The sequence below is a fragment of the Ostrea edulis genome, chromosome 4 (assembly GCF_947568905.1).
Source record: "Ostrea edulis chromosome 4, xbOstEdul1.1, whole genome shotgun sequence".
Classification (NCBI taxonomy): Eukaryota; Metazoa; Mollusca; class Bivalvia; order Ostreida; family Ostreidae; genus Ostrea; species Ostrea edulis.
In genome coordinates, this window is record NC_079167.1 from 25,655,473 (window position 1) to 25,681,138 (window position 25,666).

Sequence of the window (25,666 nt, forward strand, 5' to 3'; positions counted from 1 at the left end):
GGAGTTTAGTAATCTGGGAATCGACAGTGGTAGATGCGGAATGAGTCGATATACTATAATAATGCGTTGTACTCACACCGGCAGTCAGAGAAGAGACCGATATATGGCGCATTGAATGTTCCGTTTATTTTGCTAATTACCTCTCGGCGTGTTTCAAGTGTTCATTCATTAAACCTCTGGAGTCTTCACTGATTATTCGGATATTATTACATTTTGATGTGGATGTAAGCTAGTGAAGAAGTGGGGCCAGACGTTTAAAACAGCTGTAATGGTGGACTTAAATGAAACATTCAACTTTTCAGACTTTGATACCCGGCATCATGACTACCCACTTAGTATGCTAACACCCGTGCCAGTGGGGGAGGCAGCAGTGAAAATTACTATATATACCCTGCTTATTTTGATTGCTTTAATAGGAAATACTCTCATCATTTTGGTAGTTTTAAAAAACAAACGAATGCAGACGACCACGAACTACTTTTTGGTGAATCTGGCGGTGTCTGATTTGGTGGTGTCCCTTTCCTGTTCGTGGGTCCACTTGGTGGACGATTTAACAGAGGGTTGGGTCCTTGGAGCTTTCTTCTGTTCGTTTAACTCGTTTGCACAAGGTAAGGCGGCAATGTTTAAAGTGGCAACAAATAAGAGTGAGGATAACAGATAGCATTAGTATGTTTATGGGGAGTCTTGTTTTAGGGGGATCATTGTAGATATTTTATACATTGTAGATTTTGGCTGTTATCAAATGTAGTTCACCAAAGTATAGCTGAAATATTGCCAACTCGGCGTAAAATACCATACAATCAATAGTTGAAGTATTATTTACCAAATCTGAATTGTAAGATTAGCATGAATAGATATTGAGATAGTCTTATAATTTGTTTTTTTACAATATAAAGATTTACTGTAATTGCTTTTCATTTGAATAAGGATAAGAAATAAGGTTATCGCCTACTTCGTTGATATCGTTAAATCTCTGTGTATTTTTACTCACGTCGTACGTATACAGGTATATACCTTTCATCTTTCACATATCCTCTTTCTAACTGACCAATGGTATGATGTTCAGCTATAAAGTAGCAGATCTAGAGAAGACAAAAAGCAATCTTACAGATCATGTATCTATAAATTGAGCAGAGTAAAAAGAAAAAAAAGTGTTTGATACATCTAAACTGAATTAAAAACAAGCATCTGCATGTGTAGTTTAGTCACACGCGTGAGTAATTAACATCGTTGTTTCAACAATGTATTGAACAAGAAAATTCAATGAAATGATCTCACCCATTAACCTTTAAGTCATTTATTTGAATTGTGCTTTTTAAAAAGAAAGAACGTTTTGCAAGGATACTTCTTGGAAATCTACAGTGCTAAAGCCTACTTTACATTTGGTCTGCATTGCTTCTACGAAACCTTTAACTTGTCCGTATTTGCCTCTCCATGCGATGGCAGGCGGCAGCTGTGAGATTTTCTTACGGAATCACGGGCTCCGTGTTCTCTACAATTTTGTTTAGCTGAAAGTTTTCAAAACGCCGTACTTCTGTAGATATGTAGAATTTATTGCACGATCCCCTTACGATCATTTTACAGAAGCCGTGCACTGGTCGAACAGAAAACGCGCGAGTTTTTAGAGGACATTGGGGGCCAAAAGAATTGTATTTCCTCTGCACGGGAACTGCGCTGGCCCCGTGCAATGTCTGTGGGAAGACTTGTGGTGATCGCACAGAGAATGTTGCACCGTATAATTGCACGTTATTCGAACACCGTACGGATTTGTTTATAGTCAGGGAGCCTAGACCTTGTAAAAAGCCTTTTTGTCAGTATTTGATATTACACCCGGAAGTCAATGTTTTACAAACAGAAGGACGAACAGACCCAAATTATTGCCCGCATTAATTATATATGTACATGTAGAAGGTAATTTGAACTTATCTACATGTATAAAACGTATATTTCCTTTTGTAGCATGTCAAAAGACTTGTCGTTTTGTTAATTTATCTTTTGTGCGTGTTTTGCGGCTTATGATAGATTATAATGGAATTCAATTTCACTTGTAAACGCAGTTTGATTTCTTATTTGACTTTATCACCATTCTTAATCGTATTAACTGTGTTGTCACCCCATACGATACTCTGGAAATAATGTCACAATAGGTCTGGCTAATCTGTTTCCATTTTGGTTTTTACTGTAATATCGAAAAATCATTTTTTTTTTATTCAAGGCAACTTTATTAAACTTTGTGCATGATAGAAATATATCTTTTGTAGGAATTTTATTCTTTGGGTACAATGAAAAAAGATTGTAAACTATTTGATACTGAAAAAGTTTATAAGTTTTTAAATAGATAATCAATTATCTATTTTTAAAAATGATTTCAAGGACAAATCCTCATGTGCTGGTATTTTCTCTAGCTGCCTTTTATACAGTGAATTTGTCATCTTTACCAGTTCCTATATACTAGTCATTATGCGGTTTAACGAAGATGTGCGATTTTCTGATGTTGATATACAATGTATATACTTCTGTTTATACATCTGACAACACACACACAATTTTGTTTGGTTATTGATTAAATTAAACTATATCAAGCGAAAATCATTGCAGATTTTCTAGTTTGATCCCATAATAAGGCAAGGCCACATGGGGGTGGAGCTAAATTAACTATTTGGTAGATTACATAAAATGTGTCTTAAAAGGAACAGAAGCGATTTCTACTTATTCTATACGATATAAAGTCAGTTGCCCAAACTGTTAATCTATGACATAGAATGAGTAGAAATTACTTTTGCTTAACTCAGCATATGTTATTCATAACAATACGCTGTACTGGAAACCTGACTACGCTCAGTGGTAAATGACCCACATATAACACGTGGTTCTGTTGCAATCTGTACGTCGATACACTTGTCATGTTTTACACATGTGTTATACGTCTTGTGAAAGTGTTTTGGGGCGAATATTGATGTTACTACAAATACAGTTATCATGCTCTAATATAACTTTTTAAGACGTAAAATCACTTTACGAATGAATACCTGACAAATAGAATATTCTCGTAACTTACTTATGAAAATAATAACGCGAAAACTATAATTGTGTGAAGAAACTTTTGCAATATGATGAGTAAACATAGAATCCGTTGGCAAAAATAAATTCATCTACCACTGGCGTATTTTATCTTTCTAAAGTTTGAATGTGGCTTATATCTTGAATATGTATTTCTTTTCATCTTTAAAAATATCAGTGACTTTTGGACATCAAACTGAGTCGTACATACGATAACGAGGAGGAAAAGCCGAAACCAAAATTGCACTTGTGGCTTTTATGGCCCCTGGTCAGTGAGTTTGATACTACGGCACCTATGGTTCTCGTAGTGCAATATTTCTTTGAAATTCTTCCTCCAGGTGTAAATTTTTGTACACCAAGCTGAAGTCTGGTGTAACAAACACAATTCAACATTGACCCCATCTACGTGTACACGCAAACTAAGAAAAACGTTATTAAATTGATTATTATCCTCACAAAGTTAATAGAAGTAAAACAAATTTCATTTTTGAAAACATTTTGAATTTCTTGTACCTGGATAACGAGAATATTCGGTTGCATATAATGGTTTTTTCTATTTGAACTTCATCTCACATTGCAACTACATGTACACAACTATTTTGTCATGAAGAGAACCCTATACCTGGCACAAAAGTTGCTTATGACCAGATGTTGTGCTATGATCCTAAACCAATATCATTTGGCCAAAGTTCACATTTAAAGACAGTAAGAAATGTATCTCTTGGCCCCAGCTTGGTGATGGAGATATTCTTTTTAACTAGTTAGTTTTTTGTTACCTTGGTCAATAAACTTATTAAAGACGATGCTGTGTGGTCATAAGAAAACCTTTTTTGTCATCTCTTGGTGTTAATCTTTATTTTTAGTTGATAAGAATGTTGTGGCCAAAACAGCCATTTTATTTTCTATGTTATTGACGTTGGTTTTAGGCCGAATGTCCTTTGTTCAGACCCATTACATATACACATACCTGGTTAATATCAATCTTTGTGCCAAGTATACCCAGCTCATACTTAGCACGTATGGAAGAGAAGTTGTATATGACCTGACAGTGTGTTGTGGCTGTTACTAATATTTTACCAAAATCACATATGACAAAATTTGGTCTTAATCGTGATTTTGTAATGGAGACACAGTAGACGATACATAGACTTCACACAATCTGTTTTAAGTGTTAGAAAGATGTCCAGTACGTATTGCGCAATCTACAGGTATCATTTCTGATGGACAATGATTTTTTTGTATGTCATATCTAAGTTACTGTTAAGGTCCACGAGCCTCGCTGTTTATTCGCTGCCGCGTTAGGAGTACTCCCCAAGGTAGTAACATATTCTCAAGATTATTTTCACATATTATAGATATGGTTAAAAGCAAACTGTTGTTTTATAACGTCATCGAAGGTTTGGCGACTTATTTCGCATCGCGAACCAGATTTGTATACATAATTGTCCTTTATCACACCACAAGTCACGTTAATTTTGTTATTTATACCATGAATAATTATATAACGCACTCTGGTCCACTAGATATATATGAAATACGATCTGTTGATTTCTTTTAGGATGACGCACACTTTATTGCATAAATCCAGGCAGGCTTCTAGTATACTAAGAATACTAACAAAACTAACAATTTACACGGACTGGCAAGTACTAATGCCTTTTGACATTCAATGGCTTTTTCTAAGGTATCCGAGTTCGAAGTCATTTTCAACAATTACATATATCTCAGTATGTGTTCATCTAAAAGTACACATTTATCAGCGCAGATTAAAATCAAGGTTTGAAATGAACGCATTTTTGAAACATATTAATTAAATTCCCGCATAGTATACAAACAGAATAGATGCAGGTATGAAGAGTGAGTAAGTGCATTTTAGTTAGGCAAAAATGTAGAACTTATCAATTATAGCACATCTGATCTCTTTTGCAGCACACGCAATGAGAAACATACGCATGAAAAACTTGAATTTTCTAGTAGATTAACGCAACATCAGTTGAATTAAATGATCTGACCTGAACAATGTAAAACAAGACAGGCTGTTTTGTAGTTATAATGTAATGTCTGATTCCGCCTTTCAGTCAGTTCACGGTCACCGTCGAAGTGCTCTAGATCTGATGTGTTCCGAAAGGCCGTTAATCTTGTCTTTCTGGGAAAAATTCACCATGTTCCAATAAAAAAAATTACAACTGTTAAAGAATGTGCTGGCCGAAATATACGCGAGCGAGCACGCATGAGTGTGTGTACAGAATATAATTTTTAAAAAAAATACATTTTTAATTACATATAGCTAAGGAAGAAAATACTTAAGGGCATTAATTTATTAAAATTATCCCATTTCCAAGGACACGTTGCATTGACGCTTTTATCTATGAGATAATTTGCCCATTTGTATCGCGTGTCTTGTCATAATAAGCATCTGGGGGTTTTGGTGCGATGAAACATTTATATCATCTATGACATGTACAATTCATTTTGCATGAGAAAACAATTGATCTCAGATTCAGTCAAAATCACTGTATTGTAAATGAAATGATATCCATTAGAGAGCCGTTAATTAAGGCGTCCTTTAGGGTATAACAATTAGAGATTTCCAGAGCTCACGTGCCATTTTGCGAGGGCGATAGCAGAGAATTCGTGGAACTTCGACGAATCAAACCTGCTATTTATAGTATACTATATATATGTAGTACTTAATATGTTGTAAACGTGGTGTTACTTTGTGGTACTTCGTCATAAGGGATCATTTGTTCTGTTAAAAATCAAATTGTGGTCATTAAGAAGGAATGGTTGTTTCTTTTTCTGTGTTCAACGAGTCTAAATAGTTAGCACTCTCAGTTATTTTTGGCTGGATCTCGTATATAGACCTAGCTGCAGAAGTGTAGCTATCTGAAAAAATATTGGAACAGATCAGAGAGCTACAGATCCACTCATTATAAAAACCTTCGATTTACGGCGCACAAAAAGCTGCTCACGGTTGAGGCTGTGTATCGTTGTATTCTTGTATTGCCGCCTCATAAGAATATTTTAAAAAATCCCATCATATTTTCGTACTATACTTGTGTCCAAACATACCTTCAAATATTCATTAAAGCCCCACGAACATTCACAGCTTCAAGTGATTTCATTTGTTGACGTAGCCATGTTAGGTACATGTTGTAGTCGATTCGAATCCCGGTTCATTTCCATACTTACACAATATTAATAACGAGTAGATGTGAACTAATATCCCACACATATTTTTTGTTAAGTATTCTAATAAAGCATCCCAGTTTAGTTAAATAGTATTTATTCAAATAGGTGTCTATTCATAACATTCGTTATAAGTTACAATTGTATGTATTCGGTGTTCATTTATTATAGATACGAATAATTAATAAAAAAAATATTTTAAATTGAGTTCATCTAAAGGTAAAATAAGCTTTTTAAAATTATTGAAAATGCTATAAAAGTCCCGCCTGTCCCTTACGCTCGTGTGGCAGGGATAGGGGTCGGACCAGACTAATGAAAGCCGTGTACCCATGGATTTATCTGAATTGACTGCCTACCTAACATGGCTACGTCAACAAACGAAGTCACTTGAATCTGTGAATGTCCGTGTCGTATGGAGCTCTAATGAATGTTTGAAGGCATGTTTGGACACACGTATAGTAGAAAAATATGTTAGGCATTTTTTATATTAGATTTATGAGACGGCAATGCCAGAATGAAACGACACAAGGCCTCAACCGTGCGCATTTTTTTGGTGCGTCATAAATCGAAGGTTTTTTTTTATAATGATTGGATCTCTAGCTCTCTGATCTGTCCCAATATTTTTTTCAGAAAGCTACAGTTCTGCAGCTAATATAGACCACATTCTCAGATAATTTTGCCAAAAACTAATTGGCACATTTGTATCCGCCAACCGATAACGAGGTCAGACTTGTCGTCTGGTACATCAACATGTAAATCTGTATGAGTTATTTCCCCTTATTTTGGCCCTGTCCTGGACTCGGAGATCGTGGTGTGAACAAGCTTGAACGTATACTGCACAAGGCATACATACATTCTACCATTCTGCTACTTGAGCAGATTTTGACCGAGATTTTCCTATACATTCCTTCGTAATATTTTATATCGCGGCACCGGGGGTCATCGTGTGCATAAACTTTATCACCAGTACATGCTTGCATGCTAACTTGACAAATCGTACCCCGAACAGTTCTTGAGAAGAGTTTCTCTATCTAAGTAGATATCCTTTGGTATCCTTTATTATAAAATAGTAAAACAAAAACTTTGGTGATCTGACTAAACAGATAAGTTATGGTTCTCGCTTGTGTTCATTTTCTATGATTAAAATTAAGAGATAAACATTGCAGCGCTTAAAACTAATATTTGATGAGATTGCTACACAGCTTGAGGCTTGTATTTGCCTTAAAGATGAAGTAAAGTTCGTCTTGTTTACTTGAAAATGCCGAAGAATATCTATAAAACTTGGCGAAAGGTCAATCATGCATGCACTATTAAGATACGCATGATTATCTGCCTGCTAATCCGTCACAGTGCGGGGGGATATTAAGGATTCGTGAAACAGCAATACCAGAGCAAAACTATTAGATCCCCATTCCCCATTTACTTAATTTAGTATACTAATAATCTGCATATAAATTAATTCATTGTACCGGAAACTTCAGCGGTATAGCTGAGAGGTCGTGAGTTCGAACCGCGCTCGTGCCATAGCCGAGTCCCTGCGGGGGTGGAAAGAGAAGATGAGTAATGAAGCAATCTGAACACTTTGAAGAAAATCTGCGTGTAAATTCATGACAAACGACATTTACCACGTCTAAGAAACCCTCGTGCCCAGACTTTGTACAAGGATATAGACACCAGACTGCTAAATGGAGTCTACACTCAGAATAAGCAAGCATCTGCTATAATTATGAAATTCATAGACCCATAGTTCCTAATTTGGTTTAGGCAGTGGCGGATTTAAGGGGGGCGCAATCGGCGCCCCCCTAAAACTTTAAAATTTAAGGTAAATCGTGGTCTCTTGTTGAGAAAAATGTAAACGATAAAAGAAACAATAATTTCTTCCACTCTCGGAGAAATAAATGACAAAATCTTTTGATTTATTGAATTAATTCTATTTAGAGAAGTTATATTTTTTCCAAAACCCCTTAAAAGCGTAATTTTATCAATTTCACCTTATTGAAAATGATAAAAAAAAAAGTAAAATGACTACATAGGAGACGTATTTCAAGCCCTATAAAGTATGTAAAATCTGGGAGCTTCCGGGATCTTCGCCCCCTGAGCTCCCACCAGGGGTTCGCCCTTGGCCCACTTGGAACCTTAAGGCGGCCCCAGACTCCATGCCTCATAAAGTTACGCCCACCTAACCGCAATTCCTGGATCTGCGCCTGTTGTAATTGTAATTAAAAGATTTATATAGTGCCCTATCAACATTAGTTCTCTAAAGCGCTTAACAAATGTGAAAGAGAAGATAATATAAAATCGATGTGCACATACATGTGAATAAAATATTCATAGTGTCAGAATTAAAATGCATAATTATCATCATTAACATATAGCGCCTAATGTAATGATATGATTACCCTAATAACATATGAAGCAATTTAAAACAACCCTTAGGAATAATTAAATACATAGAAAGGACATGGGTATAATAACAAACTACAGGTTTGTTGTTTTGTTTTGTTTTTTGTAAAAAAAATAAATAAAAATGTAACAACACTGTAAGAGCTGTACGTAAGAGCACTAAGTATATAGAAATAACCACAAATTAAAAGCTAATCTAAAAAAAAATGCGTTTTGAGGTCCACTTTAAACTAGACAGTGAAGTACATTGTCTGAGTTTAAAAGGCAGAGAGTTCCAGAGACTCGATGCGGCCTTGTCCAAATGTCGATCCCCATATGTTTTCGTACGTGTCCGAGGTACCTGGGGAAGATGCAGAGATTCGGATCTTAGTGATCGTGTGGAATTGTAAAACTGTAAGGATATCCTTTATATAAACTGGAGATAGGTTATTGAGAGATTTGAAAGTATGAAGAAATATCTTATATTGAATTCTGTATTCAACTGGGAGCCAGTGAAGATCTATTAGAACAGGAGTAATATGGTCGGATTTTTTTTTAGCGTGTTATTAATCTTGCAGCTGTGTTTTGTGCCCTCTGAAGTTTGCCGGTGTGTTGAAAATGAATACCATAAAGCAATGCATTTCCGTAATCTAATCTGGATGTAACTAGCGAGTTCATTAGAGTTTTACATGCTTCACCATTGATAAATGAACGGATACAGACAATTCTGCGAATGTCGCTGAGCGGGAATTAGAGAGACGGTGTTTTTCCATGGTAAGGGATTAGTCAAAGAAGAATATGCCTAATTTTTTTTTACGAAAGATTAATCACTTACAACACAGTCACCAAATTCAAGATCATCAAAACTGGTCATTCATGTATCTTTAAGTCTGTGTGTTGGTGCGAAGACTACAAGTTCAGTTTTATCTTCATTGAGTTTGAGGAGGTTGATACTCATCCACATACGTATGTCCGATAAACAACTTGAGAGTCTTTGAGACGTATCGGTCCAATTGTCACCAGGTTCAACGATGATATAGATCTGTGTGTCATCGGCGTACATATGTTACGTCATATCATGACATCTGCATACTTCCCCTAAGGGTTTTGAAAAAAGACAGTAGAGTCTCGGACCCAGGACAGAGCCTTGCGGTACACCACATTCGAGGAGACAAGCATCAGAAAACGATGTTAGGGGTTTGGCTTACGCAGCAAAAATAACCTTGTCAACTCCAGAACATATATATGATCTCAACCAGGATTGTGAAATTTATGGACCCTAATCGGAGATATAGACTCTAGGACATGATCCATGTAAAACTTATACGGTACCAATTTTGATGCACCAGATGCGCATTTCGACAAATAATGTCTCTTCAGTGATGCTCAACCGAAATGTTTGAAATCCGAAATAACTATGAAGTTTTAGAGCTAAATATAGCCAAAAACAGCGTGCCAAAAAAGTGGAGCCAAATTCATCCAAGGATAAGGAGTTATGCACGAGGGAGATAATCCTTAATTTTGAAATATTGCGTCATCTTTTCCATCGTCAACTTCCCATATTTATATGTAGAAATATTCCATTATTATGTGTCTTAATTGATTTGATACATGAGAGCATGTTCCGGGTATGATCATTTTTAACAGAGACGGGCTACTGAAAAATAGGGTAAAATTAATCTTATAAATCCTATAAAAGATACAAAATTGCGAGAAGGGCAAAAGTGAACCCTGGACATACCAGTTAGGATCAGGTTTCTAGTCTATCATATATAATTTAATACATGGGCATTTTGTGTAATCAACGTTTAAGTGTTAAATATAATGCTTGTGAAAAACACCCTTTATTTGAAAGTTGAAAGAAATGACATCTCTTCTAACATCACCCCATTACATATATTCTGAAATGACCAATTTTCAAATTGTAAAGTCTGTAAAACTTTTGAAATGGAGGTTCGCATTTCCTACAAGATGTACCATCCATGCTGGTCGTATAACTTGTAAGCTTTGTTGCAGACTATTGCTACATGATGTTATAATTTTATCTTGGTAATGTTGTTATGTAACAGTTTCAGTGTATACTCGTTACGATTAAACAACGTAACCACCGTAAAGATTCAAAGCGATGGTGGATTCACGTTAATCAGTTTCATTGGTTTTGAAAAGAGTTCCTTTCAATTTCCTGACAAGCAGAGATACGCTTTGAGCAGATTCAAGGAGGAACTCGCAATTATGTATCCAATCATCTTACCTCGGGGGGAAATGATCGTAATTCTCTGTAAGCCCACTACTTTTCGTATTTATCAGTGCATTCAACAAAACAATTGCTCGATGCTAATCGAAATGAATATTGATTATCTTCAGGCGCAGAGGAGTGTCATTTGCGCCTTGTTTTAATTTGAAATAAACAGTATCTATCCCTATATCCGTCTGTATATCTGTTATATTGCACATGATGAACGATGTTTCAGACCTCTGACAACACGTCAAGACTGATGGCTGCTGTCCGGCCTTCCTGTTTATTCACAGAACATAAGACAGATAAGACATAGTTCATCTGACAATATGAAACATCGTACGGCAGTTTAAATTTGGTAGTACTTTTGAAAATCAACATTGAGCTTAATTTATCCTTGTAGGTTAAGTAAAATTCAGATAAAGAAAGCCAATTGCTTGGAAATAAATATTTACAACTTAGCACTGGTGTAAAATGTTATCAACTTAAAACTGTTCCAGCACGCTCTATAGGCCTACGAAGTGCCATTGATGATAGGTCTTCTAACAAGTTTTTCTTTTTCTCATTCGCTGTTAACACAACATAGAGAACATCTTAAACATGCATTCGAAAACAATATTCAAGCATGCACAAGTAATTCATATAAAAATATATCACAATATTGATAATGAATAAGTACAATGATAGACTATATACATTTGACCCGGAGGGTTTACTCTCTCGGTAATTAATTGTAAGTACGTATCCTTCTGTGATTAGTAAACCAAAAGTGATAAAAGATTAGATAGGTTACATGAGGAATATGTTTTGGTTCCAGCTGACAAGGCTTTTAACAACAATGCCTTTGTTTGTAAGGCTCATTAATACAACTGTATTTTAAACGAAATTTGTATTAATTCCACTTTTGGTAATCGTACTTATACTCCAACTGCCCTTTCAAAAGATGAAAATCTTCAAAACCATGCTTCAGTTTTAAACACATCTAATATCCCAGTCAATTGGTCGAATGAATATGAGTTACCATACCTATACTGGATTCCTAAACTACATAAAAACCCTTACAAACAAAGATACATTGCTGGGTCCAGTAAGGGCTCTACCAAGCCCCTATCTTTGCTCCTAACGAAAATATTAACAGCTGTGAAGGAGAAACTTCAAACGTACTGTGCGACTACATATGCCAGATGTGGTGTAAATGTGGATTTAAAAAACTTTTTAGTAAACTTGAAATCGCAAGCTTTTTCTCAAATCAAAACGTATGACTTTTTAACACTTTACACAACCATTCCTCACGATAAATTAAAGACTAGATATTTTTTACCTCATAGACAGTTGCTTCTTCAGCAAAAATGGAAAACGCAAATATTAATATTTAGTGATTAGTCAGTTGTTAAACACCACTCTAATTCCACGCACAAGTACTCTGACGTTGAAATAAAAAATATGCTGGAGTTCCTCATTGACAATATCTTCGTGGTCTTTGGTGATCAGGTCTTCCAACAGTCTGTTAGAATTCCCATGGGCACGAATTGTGCTCCTTTGTTAGCTGACCTGTTTTTATATTCCTATGAAGCAGAATTTATTCAAAAACTTATATTTGAGAAGAAAAAATCTCTTGCTGCGGCCTTCAATTCGACATTTACATATACTGACGACGTTTTATATATTGACAATAATAATTTTCATTCATATGCCGATTCGATATATCCATGTGAACTCGAAATAAAAGACACCACAGAATCGTGCGCCTCTGCTTTATACTTAGATATTTTATTGAAAGTAGATATTAACGGCAAACTAACCACTCAACTTTATGATGCAAGGTGAAGATAACGAACAGCGATCAACGAGATGATTTCAGCTTCTCCATCGTCAACGTCAGACAGCATTTGACCCAATTGTATTGGCAAACTAGATAGTTATAACGACCACAGAATTTGCGAAATGCTGACTTTAAACGAGACTGTTGGAACCCCTGCACCACCAACTTGCTTGTCAGTAACCTGCTTCGATTTAAAAACTGACCATACGCAGAAAAACATCTTGCTTATCGAATCAGTTGAGAGATATAAACACCATATGCAGGTGATAATGGAATATTGCTACAAAAATATGGAAAGTAATTTTTTAAAAAGAGACAGTAAATCAAATTTTATTTTAAGTATTTATTTTGTAAGACATACTGTATCAAAATATACATTTTGTGCTTAAATTGACATGGAAAAGGTGTATAGAGTAAACGTTTTTAATCAAAGCACAGATTGCCATTTGAAATAATCGTAGAAAACATCCCCGGTTAACAGCCCATGATTCCCTATCGAGAAGCCAGAATAAAAGCGGAAGTGGTCTTTATTAATCGTTTTATTTATGAATACTCCCCTCTATTAACAAATTCCTGGAATCCCTTTCAGGATAATGAAGTTCCAATATTCAATATCACATAGTTAAAACACTTCTGCTGTTAATAGCTTTTAGAGATGACACCCCGTCATACGCACAATTGAGGACTCAACTGAAGTATTTGTGTGTTTGACTCCAGTGTTTACATAAAAAGCCAAAACAAGCATTAAGAGTGTTTTTGGGTCAACGGCTAGAAAAAGAAAGTGATCAGGAGGAGAAAGGGCATTATTGTGGGAAGAAAATAGACCTCTCAAATGGTATATTCATCTTCATTTTATCGCAGTTTACGTCAAAAGATCAAACTTTTTTTTTTAAATCAAGAACGACAGAGTACAGTAGAAATCAGTTAACCCGAAATACCATCGGATCACACAATTGATTTGCAATCAACATTTGCATCGCAGTGCACAAAACATGGCTACGTTAATCGTTACAGAACAGAGTAAGGCTTTGGAGCCTTTAATTAGAAATATACAATGATGACGGTATGATGATAGACAAAACTCCTCGTCACAGCGACGTTTATGTCGATTTAGATTTAATGTTGGACTCTTGTTGTAACATAATCCACTTGAGAGCATGCAAGTCCACCCGTATGCAATATGTCACATTTAGTATTCTCTGTTGCATCGATGATTGAAGGTCACGTTAGGGTAAAAGAATATTTTTCACGGATTTTGTATTTTTTATTTACAGTGGCATCACTCATATCGAGTATTCTTTCACTTACACTGGTAGCATGCGACCGATTTTTTGGAATAGTGTACGCCATGAAAGCCCACATAATAGAGAGAAAAGCTAAACCTGTGATAATAGCCATATGGGTGATTTCGGTTGCAGTCGCTATACCTATGTTGATCTTCAGGAGAGTGCAAGAAAGACATTGGAAAAATCATGTGGAAAGGTGGTGCGATGATGTAGAGTGGTCGATAGACTTGGACAGTGAAGAAACCCACTACCATCGGGCGAGTCGCGTGGCCTACTGGACATGTGTGTCCGTCATTCTCTTTTTTCTGCCGATCATTGCGATGATTGGTGCATACTGTGGAATTATAAAGACACTGTGGTCAACTAAGATTCCCGGGGAACGTGTTTATAAAGAGAATGCAGTGCAAACAAAAATGAAAAGAAAGGTAATGATTGTATTAAAGTTAAATGGAGTTGAAAAGCAGGGGCGGATCCGGGAATTTTTGAAAGGGGGTTCTACCATTAATTTTGGAGCCACCCTCAAAAAGCGTTATTTGTGCGTTTTTTAGCCAAATTTTCTGACAAAAAGTGAGGTTCCGACCCCCGGACCTCCCTCTGGATCCGCCACTGAAAAGCAAATTTTTGAAAAGTAAAGGATGATATAACTTTGTTCAATCAAAATGGAATGTTGATGCTAACTCCCAATAGGTGCGAACACAAACATTTAATGATGGTACCTGGGGTAATCACAGTATGCTTTGCTGCCTTTTCACCCTGAGTTCATTATAAATCATTCACCTATATTATTTTCAGTCCCATTCTGCATATCATGAAAATTAATGCTTCCTGAAGACGTCAAAACTTCAATAAACCATGAATTATTTAATCCAATTTGCAGAAGCATCACACGAAATTTTATAAAATTATCTTACTAGATTAATAGAATATTTACATTGATCCTTGACAAAATTTCTTACAGCTGTAAATTTCCCTTCGGAGTTCTGCGAAACCTTACCTTTTCAAACTGGAACGTGATTTTCACCAGAACAATCGACTATGTGTGATTTTAGTGCATAATTATTGTATCCACGTCTCTTTGTCCTCTGTTATGCACTAATTATTAATAGTAATTCTCTTTCCTAGGTAATAGTTATGCTGATCGTTATATTGGCGGTGTTCGCTATCTGCTGGTGCCCAATTCAGATCACACTTTTATATTCAGAGTACAGGGATCATACAAAACGGGTAAGTTATTCTAAAAGGAAAGAGATACAAGTTGTTCAGTAAATCTGGCCAATATTTTCTTACCAAGACAACCGGACTGAAACGGAGAGCAATCGTGGTATTTATTTTCCAGGACTCTCCTCCCCAATCCTGACTCCCATAATATGTATATGTACTCCTCACCAGGAGAATATGCAAGTTAATAGAAATCAACATTGTTATTATACATTTATATACATGTAGCGCTCTATCTAATTAAGACAATTACCCTAAAGCACTTAACAACAATAAAACCAAACTACAACAAAGAACAATGAATACATAGAAAAGGCATGAAATAAAATAAACTGTATAAATAAATACCCAGGTACAGATTAAATGCAAGTTTAAAAAGATTGATTGTTACATATATGTAACCTGCAAATGATTGATTTCTTATTTCTGTATTTTCAAAGATTTTTTTTTTATTGAAAATAGTCCAGCTGGTTTGGTTTCTTCTACAATGTTCTAACCCAGTTTTCTGTGTGTATGTAAAACTTATACGGTACAAATTTTGATGCACCAGATGCGCATTTCGACAAAAAATGTCTCTTCAGTGATGCTCAACCGAAATGTTTGAAATCCGAAATAACTATGAAGTTTTAGAGCTAAATATAGCCAAAAACAGCGTGCCAAAAAAGTGGAGCCAAATTCGTCCACGGATAAGAGCTATGCATGAGGGAGATAATCCTTAATTTTGAAATGAATTTCTAAATTTTATAACAGCAATTAAATATACATCCGTATTTTCAAGCTAGTAACGAAGTACTTAGCTACTGGGCTGTAGAGACCCTCGGGGACTAACAGTCCATCAGCAGAGGCCTCGACCCAGGGGTCATGATGTAAAACTTATACGGTACCAATTTTGATGCACCAGATGCGCATTTCGACAAAAAATGTCTCTTCAGTGATGCTCAACCGAAATGTTTGAAATCCGAAATCTTATGTCATACATGGGGGCGTTTGTCTTCATTTCAGGAGTACGAAAATAATCGTCATCTTATTGAACATCAATGCTGCATCCTCGTATTGATAAAGTTTACATGTACACTTTTAATTCCTAAATTCCATTTACCTGATCAAGATATAGAGCTCACAGTGGGTGTGAACGGTCGACAGGGGATGCTTACTCCTCTTAGGCATCTGATCCCAACTCTGGCATATCCATGGGACCTGTGTTTGCCCAACATTTAATTTTGTATTCCTTATAGAAGGTGTGAGATTGATCACAGGGGTCCGTGTTTGCCCAACTATCTATTTTGTATTGCTTATAGAAACAATGAGATTGATCACTGTTCGTTATCTTCACCTTTTCATACTCCCTTTCGTATGAAAATGCATGCCGTTTTCTAACATTTCTAGATCCGCTAATTAACATTTGCAAATTATGATCTATTAAATGTTTTATTATAAAATACATGCCCGGTACATATAAGGATGGGGAGTGATAATATATGCATATACATGAATTAAGTTATTGTAAGGGACGTGTCGCTGGAAATAGTCTGTCAAAGGTGCTTTGTTTCATTATATCAAACGTTTGCCCAACTATCTATTTTGTATTGCTTATAGAAACAATGAGATTGATCGCTGTTCGTTATCGTCACCTTTCATTGATGTGTGGGGAAAACTTTTTTTAAATGAAACGAAAGATAGGATATTCTAAATGTTGAAAAAGTGAAAATAACGAACAGTGATCAATCTGATGATTGTAACACTATTCTTGAAATATCCATTATACAAACAATCCTATCCCCCTGCATTGTGGTGATGGGAGAAACGAAACTAATACCGCCCAAATTCGAGTGAAGTATATTCGATTTCTATGTAGTGTTGTTATGAAATGTTAAAAAAAACATTAATATGGGTAAACACATTTCATGTTAAATTATTTATATTTTTCGTCATATACTTAACATGAAACGATTTACATGTAAGTCGAATGGATATTTCAAGAATAGTGTTACATGTAAAAGGAGGAAATCGGGTTTCAATCAACGGTGGGGAAATGAAATATAACTGATGAAGCACCATTAAAAATCAAGAAATAAATAAAATTCAATTTCAAACTTTTAATTTATTTTTACCTCACCTGAACCTGCGTTCAAGTGAACACTTCGGATCAATTTTTTTCAGTCCTCTGTCTGTTGTTTGCATGCATGTTTATAAATTCTTTATTTCGTGGTTGGATGAAAGGTGAAGATAATGAACAGTGATCAATCTCATAACTCCTATAAGGAATACAAAATACATGTAGAGAGTTGGACAAAGACAGACCCATGGGTATACCAGAGGTGGGATCAGGTGCCTAGGAAAAGTGGGTTTTTTTTATCTACTATTGGAGTAGGTATTTAAGGTCAAACCCACTCTCCCTCTCTTGTATATATACTTAACTCATTACCAGCTCTTAAAATTCGTGTTTTTGCGCAATTCATATTGATAGAACATCTTCAAGCCTTTGGATATCGTATATGTCCACTTTTGCTCAACTCAGGCGTTTTCAAAAAGTGACAACGTTAACAACAAGTTTTTTCATCATAAATATTTTTGCGACAAGACCTGACTGGTACCTTTACGGCAGATCTTAAGAGTTTGATAAGATTTTCTATTTTAGTACACGGTGCTTAATTTTCACCAGAATGTATTTATGCATTATAGAAATAAGTGTTGGTAATTAGGTCGATGTACAATGGATGGAATGGTCTGTCCTCAAAAGCCTACGACTGTTGGTTGAGATGTGTGACCAGGATAGCAACCAAATTTATACCCTCTCTAAAATGAGTAAATTTAAAGTACGTGGGTTTTAGAAGCAATCATAATATTGGTTTCTCGTTTGTCAGAGGAATTTAAGAAATTTAACTTGATATATATATATATATTCTATTTGCAGCTTGAGGAGTGGTACTCGCACTTAGAATTCTCTGCCAGATTACTAGCGTTTTCTAACAGTGCTTTTAATCCTTTAATATACGCTGGCTTCAACGAGAACTTCAGAAAAGGTGGGTATATATTGATTGCATCTTTCTTTTTAAAATTCTATTTTATTATTTTCTACGGCCTGTCCGTTATCATATTTATTAGTATATTTTATTTTTGTCATTATTTCAGTTGTCAGCATCTCGCATGTACACGTAGCAAAATCTGCATTGTTAGATACATACATCATTACAATAGACGCGAAGGAATATATAATACAAATGTACTTTGCGTTGTTAGTTATCATGGACAAGAACAAATTCCTACATTTTGCTTGCATTCATAATCTGCAACACTGCAATTACCATGTACGAGTTTTTGAATTAGTTTTGTACGAGGCTTGAATTAGTTTCGTACGAGGCTTGTTTTGATGTACTCCTTTGGCATACTGTGAATCTGATTACGTTGAATTTGCCAACCCTTCTGAAGACAGTGCTGTGATGAAATCATTATAATCAGATTGGGTGTATATAGTTATCTAAATACCAATACCAAATTAGAAATAATGGCACAAGATTATAGATAATGACGGTGTCCCCGGGAAGTGACGGTTCCAGATACAACGTGTAACGTACACGTATGTATTAATCAAAAATCTTATCGCACTTAGGATGAAACTTGTAAACTGAGATTCGTTTGGCTTGGCTACTACAACCACATCTTGGAAAATACACAAGTCTCATTACCCAAGATCATCTGTATGAAGGACATAGCAGAGACAAGACACATTTGTAAAGCATAAGCCATCTTTATAGAGAACAGTGGTTGTTTGATTTGAAAACCAACGGTGGTCATTTGATGAGCAATGACAAAGTTTCATCGGAAGAACGATTATTCCTAAATGAGTGCAAACAAGAAATGCTTTAGAAACATATATACCCCACATGTGACAATATTGTAAAGGATCAGCTTTAAATTCAAAATGCCTGTAATAATAATGATAATAGTGACTATTGATTTTCTACTTGTCAGGGCCAATCACACACAAAGTCTGCTCTCTATCGGGTGTCAAAGAGATCTAAAGATAATCAAACAATGTTTTTAATATCCAGAGTGAATTGACTTATGACTAATGTAAAGGAGTCAAAATACCTAAAGACATTATGAGAAATCACAAACTATGCATTGAATTATGAATATGTATCGACCTTGTGACTTGAAAACTAATTGTGTCAACAACTCTTTAGGAGGTTCACTGGTAGATGTCTGTCAAGCAAAGAGTTCACAAGATATTGAGCAAACAATTTGTACATAGTAGTTTGACCCTTGATCTTTGACCTTGTGAACAACTCAAAATCATTAGGGGATCGTGTACTCCATATGCAGACTAATGTACCATGTTTGATGTCTGTCAATTAAAAGGATCTCAAGATATTGAACGGAAAATATCGTCCCATATCCAGGAGAAATTGACAATTAACATTTGCTAAAAACCAATAGGGGCTATGTATCCCTTAGGCAGAACAAGTTTACCAAGTTAGATATCTGTCAAGCAAAGGGTTCTAAAGAAAATTGAACAGTCAATATCTTACTATAAAGTCCAGTTTGGCTTCGTGACCTTAACGTCATAAGGGGACATCTACTTCTCAGGGAGAATATCTATCTATCACGCAAAGGATTCTCAAGATAATGAGCAGAGAATATCGTCCTACGTCCAGAGTAGATTGACGCTTGACCGCAAAGTGAATATAGTTATCTTCACTTATATATTCATTATAACATGTGTACTAATGTCTATCAAGCGAAGGTTTCTTAAAAGATATTAAGTGGACAACACTTGGTTTACCGACCAACAGGTGCAAACCAATATATCATGAGGGGTCATAAAAAGTACCTGTAGGTGGAGTACCAGACATTTGCCCTATAGATGGCGCTCAGGACAGTTGTAGTAATGTTTCTTTATGGTATCAACAACACCTGTTGTGATATGAGACCTTAAGTTTTAAGGTCTCAGTCGAAAAACCAGCGACTCTTGCTTTTTAAGACTTAAGTGATTTTCGAAAGAGCAATCACTAGTCTACATATTTTTCACGCGGCCAAATTACAAGCGGGGCTTGAACGTACAACATCCGGGTCACTAAGCGAACTCTGGGCCTGAACGTACAACATCCGGGTCACTAAGCGAACTTGGGGCCCTGGACGTACATGTACAACATCCAGGCCACTAAGCGGCCTCGGGGCCTCGACGTACAACATCCAGGTCATTAAGCAAATTCGGGGCCTGAAAGTACAACATCCGGGTCACTAAGCGAACTCGGACTCTGGTTTGTAAGGTACAAAATAATTTTCTTTTCCTTCGGAAAGGTGACGGCTAAATACGTCAACAAATTCTGTGGAAATATGATATATTAATCACAGACATGCCACTTCAGCGTCAGTTATAATCTTGACAAACTCGAAACTCAGTATAATGTGGTATGTTAGTATTCATATTTTTGTAGAAAAATACCCCCACCGAATCAATACTATTCTTGTACGACTTCCTATGGCATTTTACGTGCTAATGGTGGGTTATCTATTCTAATTAACCAGCTTGGGACAAAAATAAATAATTTGGAGATGCGGATAACCAATGTAAATGATAACCAGTGTCGGAGATAAAACATTTCAGTGATTTTGATCTCTGTATTACAGACATTGACATTGTTTTGACAGGTCTCTGCAATCTTTTTGGTTGTTACAAAAAGATTCGTTGGACACCGGTTAACCGCATGGATTCATTTAGAAGCACAACTTTCAATTCTACAAAGTCAGAGCAACTAGATTTGTAAGTTAGCGATTTCACGCACTCTCTCTCTCTCTGTGTCGATTTGCATCTATGCATCTATGTCCTATTTATACCTAGATAAGTTCCTACTTTTCAGAATATATATATATATATATAGTCATGACTTTTATTGCTCCATATTACACTCAATAATTTTAATACGTAGACGTTTTGTTTTTTCTTAGCTTTTGTAAATTAGTATTAGTACTAGTTTGTATTTCATTTTATTTATTTAGTTTTCATGTTTATGTAAATATTCTAATATTCTATCATCCTGAAGAAAGGACAGGTCGTCCCGAATATTTGACAATTTCATATTGTGTCGTTGGTAATTTTTAGTGCTTTATAAATATAAAGCACATTGGATGCCTGTTCTTGTCAGCAGTTTTACATGAATTAATATTATTAACTTGAAGCATGCAGTCGCCTGTTTGTAAGTCTGGTTAATGCTAATTGAAGACAACAACGCACAACTTGTATATCTTTAATAATATCTCTAATTTGCTGAACCGAAGGGGATGAACTGTAAATGGGTGCACGGTGTTTTACACCAGTTTATTTTTGCCATTTACATGCGTTTAGAGTTTTGTATGTCATATCGCATGAATATTTGATGGGAATTATATTTAGTTTTTGTTCCATTTTTGTGTTATTGACAAGTATATAAACACACTTTTCCTCGAAATTAAAGGGTCTGATTCACGTTTTTGAATTTGTTTTTAATATTTAATGTTAAACATCAAAAAAATAAATCATTTAAAGTTCATAACCAAAATATGGACTTTAATGCAAGAATAAGGACAATATTTTAGCCTCAACTCTGTGTTATGTAAACAAGATTCGAGCCTTGTTTACATGTATGTTTACAAAAAAAAAAGACTTCTTTAATTTTAACAAATCAGTGTAAAAAGGTCGGGTTTGGTTTCCATTTAAAAAAGAAAAGATCTGAATGCAAACAGAATTCGTTAAAGTTTGCTTCACTAATTGTATTATCTTACTGATCTTCTCGGTGTTTCATTAAGCTTTATGAAATCTTTATATAATGATCGCGTATAAAACAAGAGTACCGCAAACGGTACATAATACGCCCGTGAAATGCTTATATAGGGTGTTTTTCTTGTGCTATAATTTGTATAACTTTGCTTCAGGTAGTATCAGCCATCATGAGGCTGTGACAAACTTTCACATGAACAAAGGGTCTTAGCTTAAAAATTCGAGATTTCCTCAAAATGGACCAAGTTCAACAACGTGTAATTTTTTCGAAAATGGAAGAAAATCAAAATCCATCCCACATGTACACCTTCAATACCCATACAAATACTCCACAAAATAAGAAGGTCCTCACTTGAAAACTGTGGGAGGAGTAGGACGGATGAATTATGTAACCTCCATAGAATGCAAGGTGAAGATAACGAACAGTGATCAATCTCATAACTCCTATAAGCAATACAAAATAGATAGTTGAGCAAACACGGACCCCTGAACACACCAGAGGTGGGATCAGGTGCCTAGGAGGAGTAAGCATCCCCTGTTGACCAGTCACACCCGCCGTGATCCCTATATCAATTTCCAAATAAAGGGGCAAAACTCCTGGAAAAAAGGTCGAAATGGATCAAAATTACAGTATGATCTAGAGTGACCCACAAAGAAGCTACACAGCAAGTTTCAGCATGATATGTGAAAGGGAAATGAAATTATAAAGAGAAAAACCCGAACGGACGGACAGATGGACGGACGGACGTACAGACATCGCTGTACCATAATACGTCCCGTCTAAAGACGAGCGTATAAAAATGAATTATCAATGACGTTTGAAAAAAAAATTATTGAATTATATTATACTGAAAAATGCAAGGTCCAGTATGTCCTTTGCTGGTAATAGAAAATGTACTGCTTGAATACGCCGGTTTCGAGATATGTCCGAGTTATTTCCCTTTAGAGAACTATCGTACATAATAAGGCATGGAACGATTTGTTTACATGCGCGCACGAGTGGGACAAATATTCATCACTGCATATAATAAGTGAATTTGCTCAGTAAGTTTCTCAGACGTAGTTTCATTACCTGACTTCGACTGATACACAAACTAAGTAAGTAATACATGTAAGCATTCGGGGAGTGATTAAATACATGGAATTGTTATTATATCACGTTATTTCGTTGCTCATATGTACATGCATCATATCCAAGGTATTGCTTGCACATTTCGATAGTATTTTCTACATTTTTATATTTCAAGATAAGCCGCTTTTAATACATTTTATAGTCTTCCTCACTGACTGTAGGTTTACTCTGTCCCACTTAGACATTCAAAGTTCCACTAAATGTACCTCCTATACAGAAGAGCTCTTATCTTGAAATTGGCGTATTAAACATGCGATAAAGAAACCAAATGGAATGACTTGCTACACTATATTAAAATTCAGCAATAATGGTATTTTTAATGTATAAGAACCGGTATCTGTATTGAATGTAATTATTATTTTATTACCCCTCGTAAAATGAGCATGTGGAGGGCGAACTGCACGTTCCATCCGGGTGTCGGGATGGAAGCAATCTAATTAAAATTAGATGTTAGATCCGCTCATATATTCGCTACACAAACATCTAACAACATCCCATAGAGGGTCACGTCAGAGGTCAAATTTGCAACAGCCAATCAAATTTCCCCCTTCATATCGATAGGGTATTATCCCACAATTCCATGTATTGTTCACGCATGGAAGAGAAAAAAATGGCGGCACCCACGATCGTGACTTATTTATCGCGTGTTTTGTTTAAATTTTAAACTATGGCGACATCGGGGGATCTTTTCATGTATACTTCAGCAAAGATGACATTTAAGTAACTGTTCTTGTTCATTTTCAAAGCCTCGAGATCAAATATATTCAAAGCGGTTTTAATCGGTTCCATTTCATCATCGGTCGCCATCTTTGATAAGTAACCAAATGCAGTATATAATGAGGATTTTCATTGGATGCCGATGACATTCCACCTTTGTAGCGATTGGTTAATTTTTTATGCAAATTTGACCTCTGACGTGACCCTCTACGGGATGTTGTTAGATGTTTGTGTAGCGAGTATGTGAGCGGATCTAACCTCTAATTTTAATTAGATTGGGATGGAAGACACATTTCTCTGGAGACTGGACTGACTTTCAAATAGGTGACTACTTTATTGGAAAGATGCAATCTAAAGTATCTTCGAAAAGGCCTGAAGAAATTCTATAAATAGTAACAGGTGGTTTCCATTAAAAATGTTAGATAGAACAACGAGTATTATTAAAAGCTGTGTTATTGGGAATACTCATAACAATACTTGGCAAGAATGCCTAGATACTTGTACGGTAATTTGGTTTTTACTGACCTTCCCTAGTAATTTAAGTGTTTACATTGTAATACACACTGCTATGGTGTCCAGGTGAACACCTGCCTGTATGTGTTCTTAACTTGCAAAAATAGCACAATTACCAACAGCTGTTTACGCAAGTTTTTATCAAACATTTCGCTTTTTGGAATGAATTGAAGCATTTCAAACTGCATGTCTCTGTTTATCTTACAGTGTGTTTTCGCTATCTTTTTATTTTTCTTTCCTTTTTTTTTTTTCCTTGGTGCTTTCCAGATCGACGGAATAAACAGTCGATTACGCACAGGAAAGAGAATAATGATGCTGGACATAATTCTTGACAATATTGTCAGTTATGATAAATGACTTTGGATTACTATGTCTTTTTGCGTCAATCACTGACAATATTTTAATCGTTCTGTAATTATATACGTTACAGAAAATTTAACAGTCTATCAACCGTTCTGCTCAACCAACAATTTCCTTGCAATAAATGACACCAGTTCCTCTTTTTCCACCTGGATTATTTTGCTGCATAAATTCGCTATGATAAAAATTGCAGTTTCATGTTTCTGTGCGCTTATCGGTCGACCATTACGCAATAACTGATATCAAAGAAAGCCGAGTCGTGGGAGGTACCCATTAATCTCCGATGCTATTTCGATATTGAGAACTTAAGGTTGCGAAATTGTGGTATATTTTTTCAGAAGCCCTAATAGGTATCCCCTCTTGATATTTATGTCATTACGATGATTTATAAAATGTTTGATGGGTTTGCAAGCAAGGTTTTACGAAGATTAGCCCGGGATAAAGATATGTGAAAAATATGAGATGAAAAAGATGTTATAATCAAAGATAATGGCACAATTAAATAAAGCTCATCATCGTGAAACTTGTTTTATTATAAAGAACAAACGTAGCGGCGTCAGAGAAATCGGCGTCAGTTAAGCGATAGATGGTCCCGTTTTATAACATTAACGTTGTAGAAAAGTAGGACACTCTGGTTAAGTCTTATTTTTTATTGTAAACAACAAAGTGATTTATTGCTTAATTGAGGCTTTTTGCACTGGGACACGTATATTACTGTGATATTAGGGGAGGCTGCTCCTAAACTTACGTTCATTTCTCTTTTCTTTGCAGAATTAACCGCCATTATTTTTTTAAAGAAAGCATTGAGCGTCCAGCGTCGAAAGCGATACATTCCCCGTAACGACACGCGACGTAGTACCACGACCGTAACATTCCACGCCGTGCAGGCAGAGGACGTGTTGTAACATTGGTTAGCATCAACGTTGTGATTTCTTTGTCAGTTGTATCAATTTGTAGATTCATGTATTTACTATTAAAGAATCTGTTTACA

General features: G+C 35.7%; 1 protein-coding gene across 4 annotated transcripts; it reads left to right on the plus strand.

The window, feature by feature from the left end:
• LOC125671837 (QRFP-like peptide receptor) lies at positions 1 to 25,666 on the plus strand. Of its 4 annotated transcripts, XM_048907786.2 has the most exons (7): positions 9 to 608; positions 13,964 to 14,400; positions 15,098 to 15,199; positions 17,896 to 18,009; positions 18,108 to 18,216; positions 20,849 to 20,960; positions 25,447 to 25,666. In XM_048907786.2, the coding sequence occupies exons 1-7, from the start codon at positions 269 to 271 to the stop codon at positions 25,514 to 25,516; spliced, it is 1,284 nt and encodes a 427-aa protein (XP_048763743.2). In that variant the 5' UTR covers positions 9 to 268; the 3' UTR covers positions 25,517 to 25,666. The 4 variants fall into 4 exon arrangements, with proteins under 4 accessions (XP_048763745.2, XP_048763743.2, XP_048763744.2 ...); XM_048907788.2 differs by lacking the exon at positions 17,896 to 18,009 and having other exon boundaries at positions 1 to 608; XM_048907787.2 differs by lacking the exon at positions 20,849 to 20,960 and having other exon boundaries at positions 26 to 608.

Bases quoted from the DNA above. Each gene is read 5' to 3' on its own strand.
- LOC125671837 (XM_048907786.2), top strand. From the start codon at position 269: ATGGTGGACTTAAATGAAACATTCAACTTTTCAGACTTTGATACCCGG. The intron at 15,200-17,895 runs GTAAGTTATTCT...GTTGGTAATTAG, and splicing joins ACAGGGATCATACAAAACGG to GTCGATGTACAATGGATGGA. The intron at 18,010-18,107 runs GTACGTGGGTTT...TTCTATTTGCAG, and splicing joins CTAAAATGAGTAAATTTAAA to CTTGAGGAGTGGTACTCGCA.